Source organism: Microcebus murinus, chromosome 14 (assembly GCF_040939455.1).
Source record: "Microcebus murinus isolate Inina chromosome 14, M.murinus_Inina_mat1.0, whole genome shotgun sequence".
Lineage (NCBI taxonomy): Eukaryota > Metazoa > Chordata > Mammalia > Primates > Cheirogaleidae > Microcebus > Microcebus murinus.
In genome coordinates, this window is record NC_134117.1 from 72,617,037 (window position 1) to 72,630,356 (window position 13,320).

General features: G+C 60.6%; 1 protein-coding gene across 1 annotated transcript in view; it reads left to right on the forward strand.

Moving 5' to 3' along the window:
* Positions 1–875: 875 nt before the first annotated feature.
* Positions 876–13,320, forward strand: part of LOC105863936 (anthrax toxin receptor-like) — a 39,422-nt gene continuing 26,977 nt past the window's right edge. Inside the window, exons 1-9 of the mRNA XM_012751520.3 lie at positions 876–1,370; positions 4,070–4,138; positions 5,292–5,363; positions 7,205–7,286; positions 7,390–7,423; positions 8,347–8,426; positions 8,503–8,571; positions 8,914–8,994; positions 9,084–9,144. Coding sequence (XP_012606974.1) covers positions 1,129–1,370; positions 4,070–4,138; positions 5,292–5,363; positions 7,205–7,286; positions 7,390–7,423; positions 8,347–8,426; positions 8,503–8,571; positions 8,914–8,994; positions 9,084–9,144 — 790 coding nt within the window. The 5' untranslated portion in view covers positions 876–1,128. The remainder of the gene's footprint in view (positions 1,371–4,069; positions 4,139–5,291; positions 5,364–7,204; positions 7,287–7,389; positions 7,424–8,346; positions 8,427–8,502; positions 8,572–8,913; positions 8,995–9,083; positions 9,145–13,320) is intronic.

Consider the following 13,320-nt stretch of genomic DNA (forward strand, 5'->3'; position numbering starts at 1 on the left):
AGATAAAAGGTACAGGTTTTTGGGAACTCAGAGCATATATGAGACCCCTCCCTAGTCAGCAAATGGTCACTTGGCTGTATTTTAAATTTAGATCCCCATAACCACTTGGATCCATCTTGAGAAATTAACTGTTTTACATTCACATTTTTTCACAAAGCCACCATGTAAGGTGTCTAAGCACCCTGAAATCACCATGCTGTTAGGAAGTCCAAGTCACATGGGAGGCCACATGCAGGATCTCTGTTAACATCCCAGCTGAGCACAGCTTTGGGGTCCTCAGGCCTAGCTGCCACACTCCTGAGTGATGACGCTGTCAGATCATTCCAGTCCCAGTCATTCAAGTCACGTTGGCAGCTCAAGTCTGCCTGTTAGAGGCCTTGGACATGTGGAGCCCTCCCCACTCTGCTCTGTCTGAATATCCTCAGAACCTGTGAGCATAATAAGATGGTTCTTGGGCCACCAAGAGCGGGTGGTTTGGTGCACGGCAGTGGAGAGCAGGCACGTCCCTTGTTCACAAGGACGTCGGCAGCATCGCACAGTCCTCGCCACCTTCTAGATCCCGCCCTCCCCTGGGGCACGTTGGTGCTCACGCAGATGCTGTCTCCGTTCCCAACCCCCGCCTCCCAGCTCCTTGACCCCTCACCCACAGTGACCTCCTTACCTGAGCCACCTCAGGTAGCTCTGTCACTTAACACAAAGGCAGGTTCTGAGGGGATGTGAAGGGACACCTGTGAGGGCAGCAAGGAGCACGAAGCCTTCCTCTTACACCCCTCAACGGCCCTGTGACTCCCACTTGAGATGGTCAATGTGTAGGGCAGAGCTGCAGGTCACAAAGTCACCATGTCAACCTTCCTGTCAATCATAACAACAGGGAATTCTGCCCCCAGGGTGGGGGAAGGGCAGGCAGGTAGCTGAGGCAGGTGTCCAAAGAGCCAGCTACTGTCCCTGGTCCCTGCAATCTGGGCAGGTACCTGGTGTTGGGCCACAGTGCTCACTGCGGAAGGGGCGTGGCCCCAAGCACAGGTGGAGGTGGCAGAGAGGGTGGCCAGAGGTGGCTGGTGCTCAGAGAACCTGGGCCTTGGCCCAGGGTCCCAAGAGTAAGCTGGGGTCACAGGGACAGCCAATAAAATGGGGAGCCAGAGCCCCCGGGTGCCTGGCTTCACTCTTGTCCTCCTGCTGCTGCCACCTCCATTGATGCTTAGCATGGGGAGCTTCCGGTACCACAGCGCTAATGGTAGAATCAACTATGACTACTCAAACCCATACCCCATGAGCTTCCAAGAGCAGAATGAGAGGGCTGGCAAAGGCCATGGAAAGAGGAGTCAGGAGTACTGCAATGGAGCCTTTGACATCTACTTCATTTTGGACAGGTGAGTGGTCCGTCCAACGCTGGTCCAAGGGCTGCCATACCCTGGGTCACTACAGGCAGGACATGGCCCTAACGAGGGGCAAGTTCAGTCTGTTGGTCAGATAGGGGGAACTAGTCCTTTGTGGTCTCTTTGTCTCCAGGAGAGGCAGGGGAAGGAACAGCCACAGGGGATCTGGGTGGGTCTGTCCCTCCAGCCACTTGGCCTGAATTTTTGTCCTCATGACCATAAGCAGTTACTTCTCAGCAGTTGTTTGAAGCTCACTGTAGGTTTTTGCCTCCCATTCTCAGAGATGGCTTTGTTGATTCTGTTGGCCATTCTAATAGTGTCACTGCTTAGAAAAGTCCTTTGCTTTGCAGCTTCTAAGTGCTTTTTCTACACCCTGGAGACTCAATGACAGTTCCTGCACTTTCAGGAGCAGCTTGGTCTGTCTCAGTGTGGTCCTGGGACAGCTGGGCTGTGCACTAGGCACCTTCCGACTCTCAAAGAAAGAAAGGGGGTGGGTCTTCGATCCTGGCGATGTTGTCTTGGTTGTGTTTCAGCTGCTGCCATTGGGCGGAACAGACTTGGTGGCTGCTCTCCAGTGGCAGTGGAGCGACTGTCAGTGGGTGCCGAAGCACCTCGGTGTGTCCAGAGCCCTCCCCTGCACTCCTGCATCCTCACATCCAGCCCAGGATGTGGAGGAGCGCAGGCATTTTTCTATCCTATTTCCTGGCCGAGGGGGGCTCCTGGAGCTTGGTGCAGTCCCAGAGGCAGGTGGCGTGACAAGACTTGGCGTCCTGCACTGCGCTCCCCCCACCATCCCAGGTGGAGCTCCTCTGACGTCCTCGTTCCCTTGGATGCTAATGGTTGGCCACTGCTTGGCTGCCCTTGGGGAAGGGCCGCCTGGCTTTGGAAGCAGGCAGACCCCACTCACCAGCCACGTGGCCTTGGGCAAGTTGCTTCAAGTCTCTGTGCCTCAGTGTCCCCATCTGTGAAAAGGGTATCTTCATACCCACCTTGCCAGGTGTATGAGGAAGAAGGGAGAGTTCCTAGGTCAGATGCAATAGCCAAGGGAGAGTGTGACGTGAGCTGCCAGGCAAGGCAGAGTCACAGGCTGGGAACTCCCGGCACTGCAGGGGCCTGCCCCAGTCCTGGCTGCAGCTGTCTGTCCTCCAGTATCTGTTGTACACTGCAGTGTCACCTAGATACACCAGTGCAATGGGCAAAGCATAGAGTTTGAGGATAGATCGGGATTCAGATCCACAATAGCTGTGGCAATTATGACAAATTTCATGACCTGTCAGAGCCTCAAGTTGCTCATCTGTAAAATGGGAACCGTGCTGTGCACAGATTGAGATGCAACCTTGAGGAGGCAGTAGAATGCTGGAGAGGAGAAGGTTGCTCTTGAGTACCTGAGAATCACCACACAGAAGCATGATGTTCATGGGGTGCACCTTTATAGACACAGTCATTACTGGAGGGGAGAAGAGCTGCCTGGCAGATTTCCCTGAGCACATAACATACACAAGACGCCACCGAACACAGACACAGAGAAAAAGCCCAGGCTAAGGCACCAGCCTCAGTTTCATAGCACACTGTCTCTGGAACTAGGACAAGAACCTTAAGCCACAAGCCTCACGTTTCCCCTCCATACCTGGAATAGTTCCCGTCTCTGCAGGGCTATGCACACTGGCACTGACAACTGTGGGATGGCACAGACCACGCACCTGGGCCGGTAGGACGGACGTGAGTGACTCTCACCTACATGGAAGGTGCATGAGTCCCAGCCCCCTTCAGCCTCCTCACTCTCTGTGCAGGAGCTAAGCAGAAGAAAACAGGAACAAGGATCAGGTAGTCGGGATGGAAGGGGGCTGCAGCTCTCCCTGCTGGTTGCGACATGAGGAACCAGGACAGCAGTGGCCAGGCCTGCTCCTGCCCTCCCCTGGCAGTGCCTGCTGGAAAATGCCTTCCCTCGCCAGTGGCTCAGCTTTGCAGACTGATAGGAAAGCTGGGCAATCGAGTGGTCTAAGGTGGCCATCCTCCCATGCCTGAGGCCCAGGCTCCTGCAGGGACTGTCTCCACGCCTCTGTGGGCCCTGGGAAGTATGAGGGAGTGAGCAGAACCTGCGGGTGTCATTAGGAGGTGTAGCAGGTCAGACCTAGGCTTCCAAAAGGGTCCCCAGTCTGAGAGACAGGTCTGACACCCAAGAATGCAAGAGTCCAGCAGGGAATTTCCGGCCAGGTCTGGGTCACCCTCTGTGCCTGAGGCATCTGCTTTCAAGGGGCTGTGATGGCAGCGGTGCCAAAGAGCCCTGTCCTCACCCCAGCCACGCAGACAACTGGGAATGGCGAAACCCGAGGCAAGTGTGGCACCAGGAGGGTGACGCTTCAGAGTCGCCTGGAGGCTTTCTAGCTGCCACACCCAGCCGAGCTCCCCACTCTGCCTGGCATGAGCAGCTGTCCTGGTTGGCCACCAAATGCCCCTCATCCCGGGAAGCTCCTCCGGCCCAGACAGACAGGTCTGGGTGGCCGCGCTAGGCAGACCACTCAACTGACGGAAGTCCCCACCTAGGCTGACCGGGGTGACCACTGAGGGTGTGCCCAGCCCTCAGCTGTGTTGCGGTGGGGACAGGCTTGTTAACGAGCCTGCTGTGGGCTGGGGACACTGCCCACCCCGCGAATGTGCCTCATGGCCCTGACTCACGTCTCCATTGTTTTCAGGTCCGACAACATGAAGTCCTGGCCTGACCTTTACACCTGTGTGAAGCACATTGCAGGGAAATACGTAAAGTATGGCTGCCGTCTCCTCTGTGCTCTGGGGCTTTCCCTCTGGCAGGCAGAGGGCCCGTCTGATTAGGTTTGGTGAGCAGGGAGCCCCTCGTGGGGAGCACTTAGCCCCGCTGGCTTTTGGCTTTCTGAAGCAGGAGCAGGCCAGCGCTCACTGGCCTGCGCTCAGTGGCCCGCCCCTGCCTGAGAGCCAGGTGAATGGCAGAGGCCACTGCCGCCCTGGAGGCCCTCGCAGGCTGGGGAAGGGAAGCTGGGCAGAGCAGCGGCTCAGTAACAGCCCTGGCTACACCGCGCTGAGGCCCAAGGAAAGGGACACAGAACTCACCAAGGAAGGTTACGGAAACAGAGAATTCCCGGGGACAAAGTCAAGGATGGCTTCCCAGTGGAAGTAGAACTTTGAACTGGGTCTTGTAGGCTGGAGAGGACGCAGCCACAGGAGCCATCAGGTGACCTGTGGTGCCGTGAGGGGTCTGGCTCGCCTGGGGCCTGGGGCCAACTCGGGAGGGCTGGAGCCTGAGGCTGGGCAGGCCAGCTTGGGGCCAGGGACACAGGAGCTCATGGTGCCAGCCCAAGGGCTCCGATTCCTGCTGGGAGCCACAGGGAGCCAGAGAAGGTTCTTGCGCAGGGGAGTGACGTCATCAGGGTTGTGCTGCGGGGACAAAAGTCTGACAACTGTGGGGGACGTGGGTGGTGACAAGAGCAGGAGCGCAGCTGGGACGTGTGGCAGCAGCTTCCCTGAGGGGCACAGGGGTCAGCAGGCAGGAAGGCAGTGGTCAGGGGAGGACAGGGAGGAGGTGTGCGTGGTCGCCAGGAGGGAGGACGATTTCTCTGAGATGGGTGAAGGGACCAGGAGCTGCCCAGTAGAGGAGAGGCCAGTGGGAGGGAGGCGCTGGTGGAGGTGTGGGTCATCGGGTGCGTGTGGGCGTCTGGGTGCTGGAGTGCAGGGACGGAGCAGGTTGCCTCCGGGGGCCCCACCTCCACAGGCCTCAGATCCCTTCACTAACTCACCTGGCCCCCCCCGTGCTCCACACGGGCCACAGCGCGGAAGAGCTGGGGTGGGGAGCAGGCGGGTGGTGCTCACCCCTCCCTGGCAGCTCACTGATGCCCACTGGAGCCTGTGCCTGTGGCTTCTCACCGGCACGTATTTCCTCCCCAGCCCGAAGCTGCGAATGTCCTTCATCACCTTCTCTACAAAAGCTGAAGTCAACATCTGGCTCACCTCAAACAGGTAAGTGCTAGTGTGAACTCTCAAGGAGTCCTGGTGGGCTGGGCCACAGGGAGTTCCAGGGAGCCGAGGGTTCCCCGAGACCTCAGTGGGGACCCTGCCAGGGCATAGCCTGGGCCCTGTACGGTGCTCCTCGCACCCTGCGGCTAGCCCCAGCTCCCCTGTGCCCTCTGACCCCTGGCTGCACTGGACCTGCAGAGTCCTGTGCCCCCGAGTCCTCCGCCTCCCACCCTCTGTCCCTGCCCTCCCTCTGTCCTGCCTCCTCTCCTGGGAGGTGGCTGTGAGGATCCGGGGCCCAGGGGCCTGGTGTGTGTGGGTCCTGGTGAACACAGCCTGTGCTGGGCATGGCTTTGTGCCTGGCCCTCTCGGCCCTGGCCAGTGGGGACAGGAGCCGGTCTGAGCGCGGGGCAGTGCTGGGGAATTTAGTGCAGGGTGCCTGGTCCAGGGCGGGTCCCCGACAGGGGCCCGTGGGTGGGTCCAGAGCCAGAGGCCAGGCTGGGGTGCTAGAGGGCGGCAGGACGAGCAAGTGTCCAGGCGGCTGGAGGGTCCCAGTAGGGGAGCCTGGCCTGGCGGTGGGTGTCCTGAGGGTTCCGGGTGGGCTGGGAGGTGAAGGACCCCTTGGGGAGCCAAGGCGTGGAGCGGGGTGCGGAGCGGGTGCGGCACGGGGAGGAGAGGGCGCTGCGCACCGCGTGGTGCCTGGGCCGCCCCGGCAGCTTCGAGGGGAGCAGGCAGGCGTGCCGCTCCGCGGGCTGCGGCGGCTGGGGGTATGTCCCGTGCTGTGGGTTGGGGGAGACCTGAGTGGGCCTGATGGGGGAGAATCAAGGATGTGGGGAAGGACCTGGCCGGTGGCCAGAGAGCAGTGGGAGCTGGGCTGGGCCCAGCCCAGTGTGGCCTCCCCTGGGCACGCAGGGCACGGCCTCCTCCCTGGGCCGGCGGGGCAGGGCCCTCAGAGCTGCCCTGGCCGCTCTCTGCCGGCAGCGCGGGGCAGGCCCTCAGGGTCCACACGTGGCTCAGCCTTGCTGTGCTGGCTCAGCCTGTCACATTGGATTAGCCAGACGCTGGGCCCCCCTTTCCTGGCCCAGTCCTGCCACCAGAACCAGCCCCGCCTGCCCACCGCGTCCTGTCGGCTCTAACAGCGGCTGACAGGCCTCATCCCAGAGCCGGCGCGCCCACCTCTGCCCTCCTGCGGGAGCACAGGCCGCCAAGGGCCCCAGGGCTCCGAGTGAGATTTGCTGCTTCCTCGGCAGGATGAAGGGGAGGGAGATAGAGTCAGGCCAGGCTGTGAGGCCGTGGGGGTGGGTGCAGGCCTGGGGGCTTAGCAGGTGACCTTTGCCACGCTCAGCCTCGGGTTAGGTTAGAGCGGGGGTTAGATGGCCGGCCCCATTGCCAGGCCCTGACTGGCAGTTGCACCTCTCTGGGTTAGGCTGAGGGTTTCAGTCAGGGTTTGGAAAGCTCGTCCCTTGGGAGGGCCTGGCCTGCAGCTGCACGTCCCTGGGAAACTCTGACACTCACCGCGGATGGTCCAAGCAGGGCCCTTGGGGATGTCCCTGAGGCCTGCGTCCCTGCGACAGGGAGGAGCTCAGACAGGGCCAGGTCATACCCATTGACATGGGACTGGCCGATCAGCCCAAGCCCCTCCCTGCCACTGCTCACTAAATCACAGAGAAAGACAGAAAATCTGCTGTCGCACTCACAGTGAGGAATGGGCAGGACATGGCACTTGCCCAGCCCCCTCTGCCATCCAGGCAGGTGTCCACAGTGGACAAGGGCTCCAGGCTAGCTTGGGGCTGTTTCTTAGCAGTCAAACCTCTCCACCTCCATCCGCTTTTTTATAATTTTTTCAGAGAAAGCATCCGTGACCAACTTACCCTATTGGAGGACATTGAACCTCACGGAGAAACTAACTTGCAGAAAGGAATTAGAAAGGTATAATCCTGTAGAACTCACAGAGTCTATTCCAGTTTCCAAGGTCTTACCATTACTGGGTTCACCTCACCGTCCATCCCCATATTTCTTCATTTCCTTGCAGGCAAATGAGCAGATTCGACAAGCCATGTCTGACGGTAAGTGCCTGCTGCCTGCATGGCGTCAGGTACGGGGCAGACCGGGGCTCAGGGAGGTCTGTGTGCGGATCCCTGTGGCTGGTGGAGCACGTGGCGCCCCCGCTCTGAGCTCCAGGCTCCTCCCTGTGCAGGGAGCGTGGCCAGCCCAGGGTGCGCTGAGAACTCCTGAGATCACACGTGTGTCTGTCCCTGGTTCTTAGCAAATAGGCGGTGTGGCCCTGCAGTTGGGCCGGGGGAGAAGAAAAGGGGGAAGCCGGGGACCCTGAGAGAACAGCCGCTTTCCCTCGAGGGCGCCTCTGTCCTTGTCCTGTCCAGTGTCCCCTCCGGCTGACTTGCATCCCATGACGGTGTCTCAGATGGTGCCAAAGGCTGCAGGGTGCAGCTGACCAGTCCCTCCGCTGTGGACCTGCGGCTCCTGTTGGGAGGGAGGCGCCTGGTGGGGAGGGTGTCGGGTAGGCGTGGGCCCTGCCGGTGTGGCTGACCTGGAGTCCTGACCCGGGTCCAGCGCTGCTGCCGGCAGGAGCAGGACCCGCCCTGCGCAGCCCCCTGAGCCTGCTTTTCACAGGAGCGCCTGGCTGGCCTCCTCTGGCCACGGCCCGGCTTGCGCTTGTGGGCGGTGGCCGGGGCTGCCCTTCAGGCAGAGGGTTGCGGCGTGGCAGGTGGCCTACTGGGAAGGCCTTGAACTGCCTCTGTCCCCATCTGTAAAATGGGTCCTGGGCTGAGGCCCTTCTCACTCTGGGAGTCTCTGAGTGGCGGGTGCTCAGGTCTGGGCAGCCTCTCCCCAGGAGGATGAGGTGCGGGCAGCACCCGGCCATGTCCTGAAGTGTCAGTGCTGTGGCCCTGGCAGCCTGGGGCAGTCCTGGAGCTTCTGGAGGTCACCCTGGTGCCTTTGCCGACCAGGCCATTGCTTGCCTCCCCTGCAGACATCAAGGTGTCCAGCGTGATTATCATTTTCCTCAGTGGAAAACTGATGCCAGAAACATTTAAGGAGACGCAGGAGGAAGTGAGTGCACCCCATCATCCCCAGCCCCCTGCTGCAGTGTCCGGGTGACTTGCACTCCATGCCTTCTTTCTCTCAGCTTGCCAAGGCTCAGAGAATGGGGGCGTACATCTACTTCGTGAGTGCGAACGTGAACAACAGAGAGCAGGTAATTCAGGACAGGTAACTGGGTGCCAGTGTTGAGCCCAGGTGGGGAAAGGTGTCATAGCTTTCCCAGGGCCACCCAGAGGGTGCTCTTCTAACCTGCCCCAAGGAATTCAGGGCACTGACGGCACTGCAGAGGCACTCATAAATCCTCCCACAGCAGAGGGGAGGGTGGGAACTTCTTGCTCACTGAGAGTGGGCTGCTGGCAGGGCCAGGGGCTGGCCCTCAGAGTCTGCCACCCTACTGTTCCCATGGCATGTGGGCAAGACACTGTCTCCTGGGCCTGGGGACCTGTTGTACCCTCACCCCCTGGCTGGGGCTCCAAGCCACCTCCTCTCTCTGTAGGTGGAAGCACTTGTAGACAGCCCAGACCACAGGTTCGCATTAGGCAACGGACCCGCTGAGCGGTATGGCCTAGTGGACTTGGTGAGTGGGGCCGAAGCCAGGGGAGGGGCAGCCAGGCACCAGTGCCCGGGCTCACACTCCCTGCCCTTTGCACCCTCTTGCTGTTCTAGATCGGAACAAAGGCCTGTCTTGAGGTTCGATCTGTGGAGCCTTCCACTGTGTGCCTGGGAGGTAAGTGCAGCGGCAGCCCTGCTGCGGCCGTGCGGTGTGCTGCGGCCGTGCGGTGTGCTGCGGCCGTGCGGCGTGCAGAGGCCGTGCGGCGTGCAGAGGCCGTGCGGCGTGCAGAGGCCGTGCGGCGTGCAGAGGCCGTGCGGCGTGCAGCGGCCGTGCGGCGTGCAGCGGCCGTGCGGCGTGCAGAGGCCGTGCGGCGTGCAGCGGCCGTGCGGCGTGCTGCGGCCGTGCGGCGTGCAGAGGCCGTGCGGCGTGCAGAGGCCGTGCGGCGTGCAGAGGCCGTGCGGCGTGCTGCGGCCGTGCGGCGTGCTGCGGCCGTGCGGCGTGCAGAGGCCGTGCGGCGTGCTGCGGCCGTGCGGCGTGCTGCGGCCGTGCGGCGTGCTGCGGCCGTGCGGCGTGCAGAGGCCGTGCGGCGTGCAGAGGCCGTGCGGCGTGCAGAGGCCGTGCGGCGTGCAGAGGCCGTGCGGCGTGCTGCGGCCGTGCGGCGTGCAGAGGCCGTGCGGCGTGCAGAGGCCGTGCGGCGTGCAGAGGCCGTGCGGCGTGCAGAGGCCGTGCGGCGTGCTGCGGCCGTGCGGCGTGCAGAGGCCGTGCGGCGTGCAGAGGCCGTGCGGCGTGCAGAGGCCGTGCGGTATGCAGAGGCCGTGTGGCGGCGGCATCCCTGCTACGGGCCGTGCGGTGTGCAGAGGCCGTGCGGCGTGCAGAGGCCGTGCGGCGTGAAGAGGCCGTGCGGCGTGCAGAGGCCGCGCGGTATGCAGAGGCCGTGTGGCGGCGGCATCCCTGCTACGGGCCGTGCGGTGTGCAGAGGCCGTGCGGCGTGCAGAGGCCGTGTGGCGGCGGCATCCCTGCTACAGGCCGTGCGGCGTGCAGAGGCCGTGCGGCGTGCAGAGGCCGTGCGGCGTGCAGAGGCCGTGCGGCGTGCAGAGGCCGTGCGGCGTGCAGAGGCCGTGCGGCGTGCAGAGGCCGTGCGGCGTGCAGAGGCCGTGCGGCGTGCAGAGGCCGTGCGGCGTGCAGAGGCCGTGCGGCGTGCAGAGGCCGTGCGGCGTGCAGAGGCCGTGCGGCGTGCAGAGGCCGTGTGGAGTATGTGTGGCTCTCTGAGTGCGCAGCTGTGCGGCTCTGCTGCTGTTTGGTGTTTGCATGCGCTGTGTGCTGTGTGTGCTGTGCACTGTGTGTGCTGTGGTGATATGTTTGGTGTATTTATGGTTTGTATGGGGTGTATGTTTCTGGTGTGGCATGTTTATGTGGTGTGTGTCATGTATGTGTGCTGTGTGAGAGGTGGGTGTGGTGTGGTGTGTTTCTGTGTGCATGTGGTGTGTGCATCCGCAACGTATAAACAGACAAGAGCAACCAGCAGGGCTTGTCCCAGAAGCCCAGGCTGCTGCAGGACCTGGAACGTCCCTGTCACTCACCACATCAATGACAGGGGGAGAGAAACCGGGCGCTTGTCTCAATGGGGAAGAAAACGAGTCGGGCACAGTCCAACCTCCACATCCTGCTAGGGACAGGAGGGGACCTGCACGGCCTGACAAAGGCACCACACAGGCCCCAGGGCTCACAGCCCCCAGCGGTTATGCCAGCGCCTGTCCTGAGGTCAGGAAAGTGACAAGGACACCCTCGCCAAGCTGAGGCCCCACTGGTGTGCAGAGGACGCCCTGTGTGGTGTAAGGTGGTGACATCTGTGTGCTGAGCTCTGTGGGTGCAGGCGGGGTCCCCACACTACAGGTGTTTGTATGACTGCGGCTGCCCTGGGTGTGCTTCCTTCGTGGGGACAGTGCTCAGCTGGGTGCAGCTGGGTCCAGACCAGCTGCAGGCTCTGCCTCCATGTTCCTAACTGGAAGGTGCCTTTGCACTAGGCTGTGGGGACAGACACACCATGCTCGAGTGCGAGCTCTGCGCCTGCGGGCACGCAACCTGGAGCAATTGCCTGACGCCCGCCAGCTCCAGCGGAGGCTCCTGTGAGCGGAGATGCTGCCGCCAGGTGTGTCGTGAGATGCACAGGCCGTGGGCTGTGCGGAGGCTGGCACAGGACTGGCAGCTGGTTGGGCCCGAGAAGCAGTAGCTGGTGTGATATTTCCATCTCTGCCCCTGGCTTCTGGTCCCAGTCCCCGTGCCATGCGAAGGGTGGGGGTGGGGTAGAGGCTGCAGTGCTGGGGGGTAGAGAGACCCCCGTGCCCTGAAGGGTCTCTTCCTGCTGCTCCTGCCGTAAAGCAGCCTGGCCGTGCAGCCGGCCTGACAGCTGCAGCCGCGCATGTCCTCTGGACACACAGTCCGTGGCGTCGGAGCAGCCCTGTCACGGCCCAGGTGAGGATGTGAGTTGTCACTCCTCCCTCCCAGCAGCTGAGTCGAGGTGACAGGTGCCCTCTGTCCACCAGCTCAGCACACTGCCTCTGCCTGCGTGGCCAGCGGTCCCAGCCCTGACCTGTCAACTGATCTATGCAAAGCTGCCCCACACAGGGGGACAGTCCCGTGGAGGGAAAGCCAAGGCAGCATCCTGACCCCAAGCCAAGTAGAAGGAGCCATGCGCTCTCTCTCTCTCCATCAATCCATCTTATATTTTGACACATTTTAAAGCAGGTTCAGTGTCATCAGGCTACTTCACCCCTAAATCCTTCAGCCTGCATATGTTTAGTTAGGGGCCCTACCTTTGTTTACATTTTCTTTTAGAAATGCATAAATCTTAAGTGTGTCATCTGATGAGTTTTGACAGGGACACACAACACCTGTGCACCGCAGACCCCATGAGGGTGCAAAAGGTTACCACGATCCCCAGACCCTGTCCCAGGAGATCCTACCCATGTGCTCTGGAAGCAGCTGCCATTCTGATTTTTCTAACCATAGAAGGTTTTGCCTGTTTGGACACATCACAACAGTGGAATGGTAGAGTAGGAGGGAAGGCCTGGCTTCCCGCCCACAGGGCCCTGGCTCCAAGATCTGTGCAGGCCAGGTGTGCTGCTGCAGGCTGCAGGTGGCTGCATGGCATGCTTCCTCCTGGGTGTGACTGCCCAGAGTGGGTGTCCCACGACTCTGCCCCGCTGGGCACACCCAGTGGTGGATCACAGTAGGACACGGTACAAGGAGGCCTTTCCCTCGAGGCCTGCGTCCAGGGCATGCTGAACTGCGTGTCTGCAGCGCGGCTGGAAAACCGGCTCTGTGGAGTGGCTGGGGCAGGCAGTGCTGGGCAGGGCAGGGCAGGGCTAGACAGAGGCCCTGTGGCCTGCAGAGGCATCCCCACAGCCGGCCTGGGTAGCCACTGTCCTGCCACTATGGTGAGGTTCCTCTTCGGTCCAATCATCATCACTTCCCTGACATAACCACCAAAAACAGTGGATAATTTATACATAGATGTCTATCTACATATTCTTGAAAAAGATATTTTTACACAAATGGGGTCATCTGGTACATAACATTTTCAACTCCCGCATAGTATAGGTTGAGATTTTTAAATTTGAAAATCTGAAATTCAAAATGTTCCAAAATTCAAAACTCTTTGAGCACAGAGCTGGTGATCAAAGGAAATGTTCACTGGAGCATTTCAGATTGCAGATTTTCAGATGTGGGTGCTGATCAAGTAAGAACAATGCAAATATCCCAAACTCCACACAAACCGGGAAAACGAAGTGCTTCTCATCCCACTCATTTCAATGAGGAATACTCTATCTGTATTCCATTACCTGGACGGACCTACTTTATTTCTTCACTCTCCCTTGGTGGATAATGAAGTTGGTTCCTGATTTGTCACTATTACTAGCCATGTTCCTGCAGGCACCTGATGTTTACCTGTCTGTGCATGTGGCTCCCTGGTTCCCTGAGTTGGAGACCAGCAGTAGAGTGGCTGCATTGAGGGCACACATGTGTTAACAGTTGGTCAGTAGTGTTGTATTTCTGTCCAAGTGGCTGTGACAAACGGCATGTTGTTGTCCCAGTCCTCACCCCTCCCCAGCCCAAGGGACTTTCTTCTGTCATTCTTGCAAGTCGGCAGCCTTCCCTTACTGCTCAGTATGGCATGGACTTCACTCCCTGGCCTCAGGGAGCACCTAAGGATTTCAGGGTGGCAAAGCCCTGGCTGAGTTTCCCTGTAGAAGGGCCAAGGCAGGTGTCTTTCACGGACTCCTTGGGTCAGGGCCCAATCAGGGAGAGGCCCCCTGAATGCTCAAGACCCAGTCACCTCCTCTTGGACCC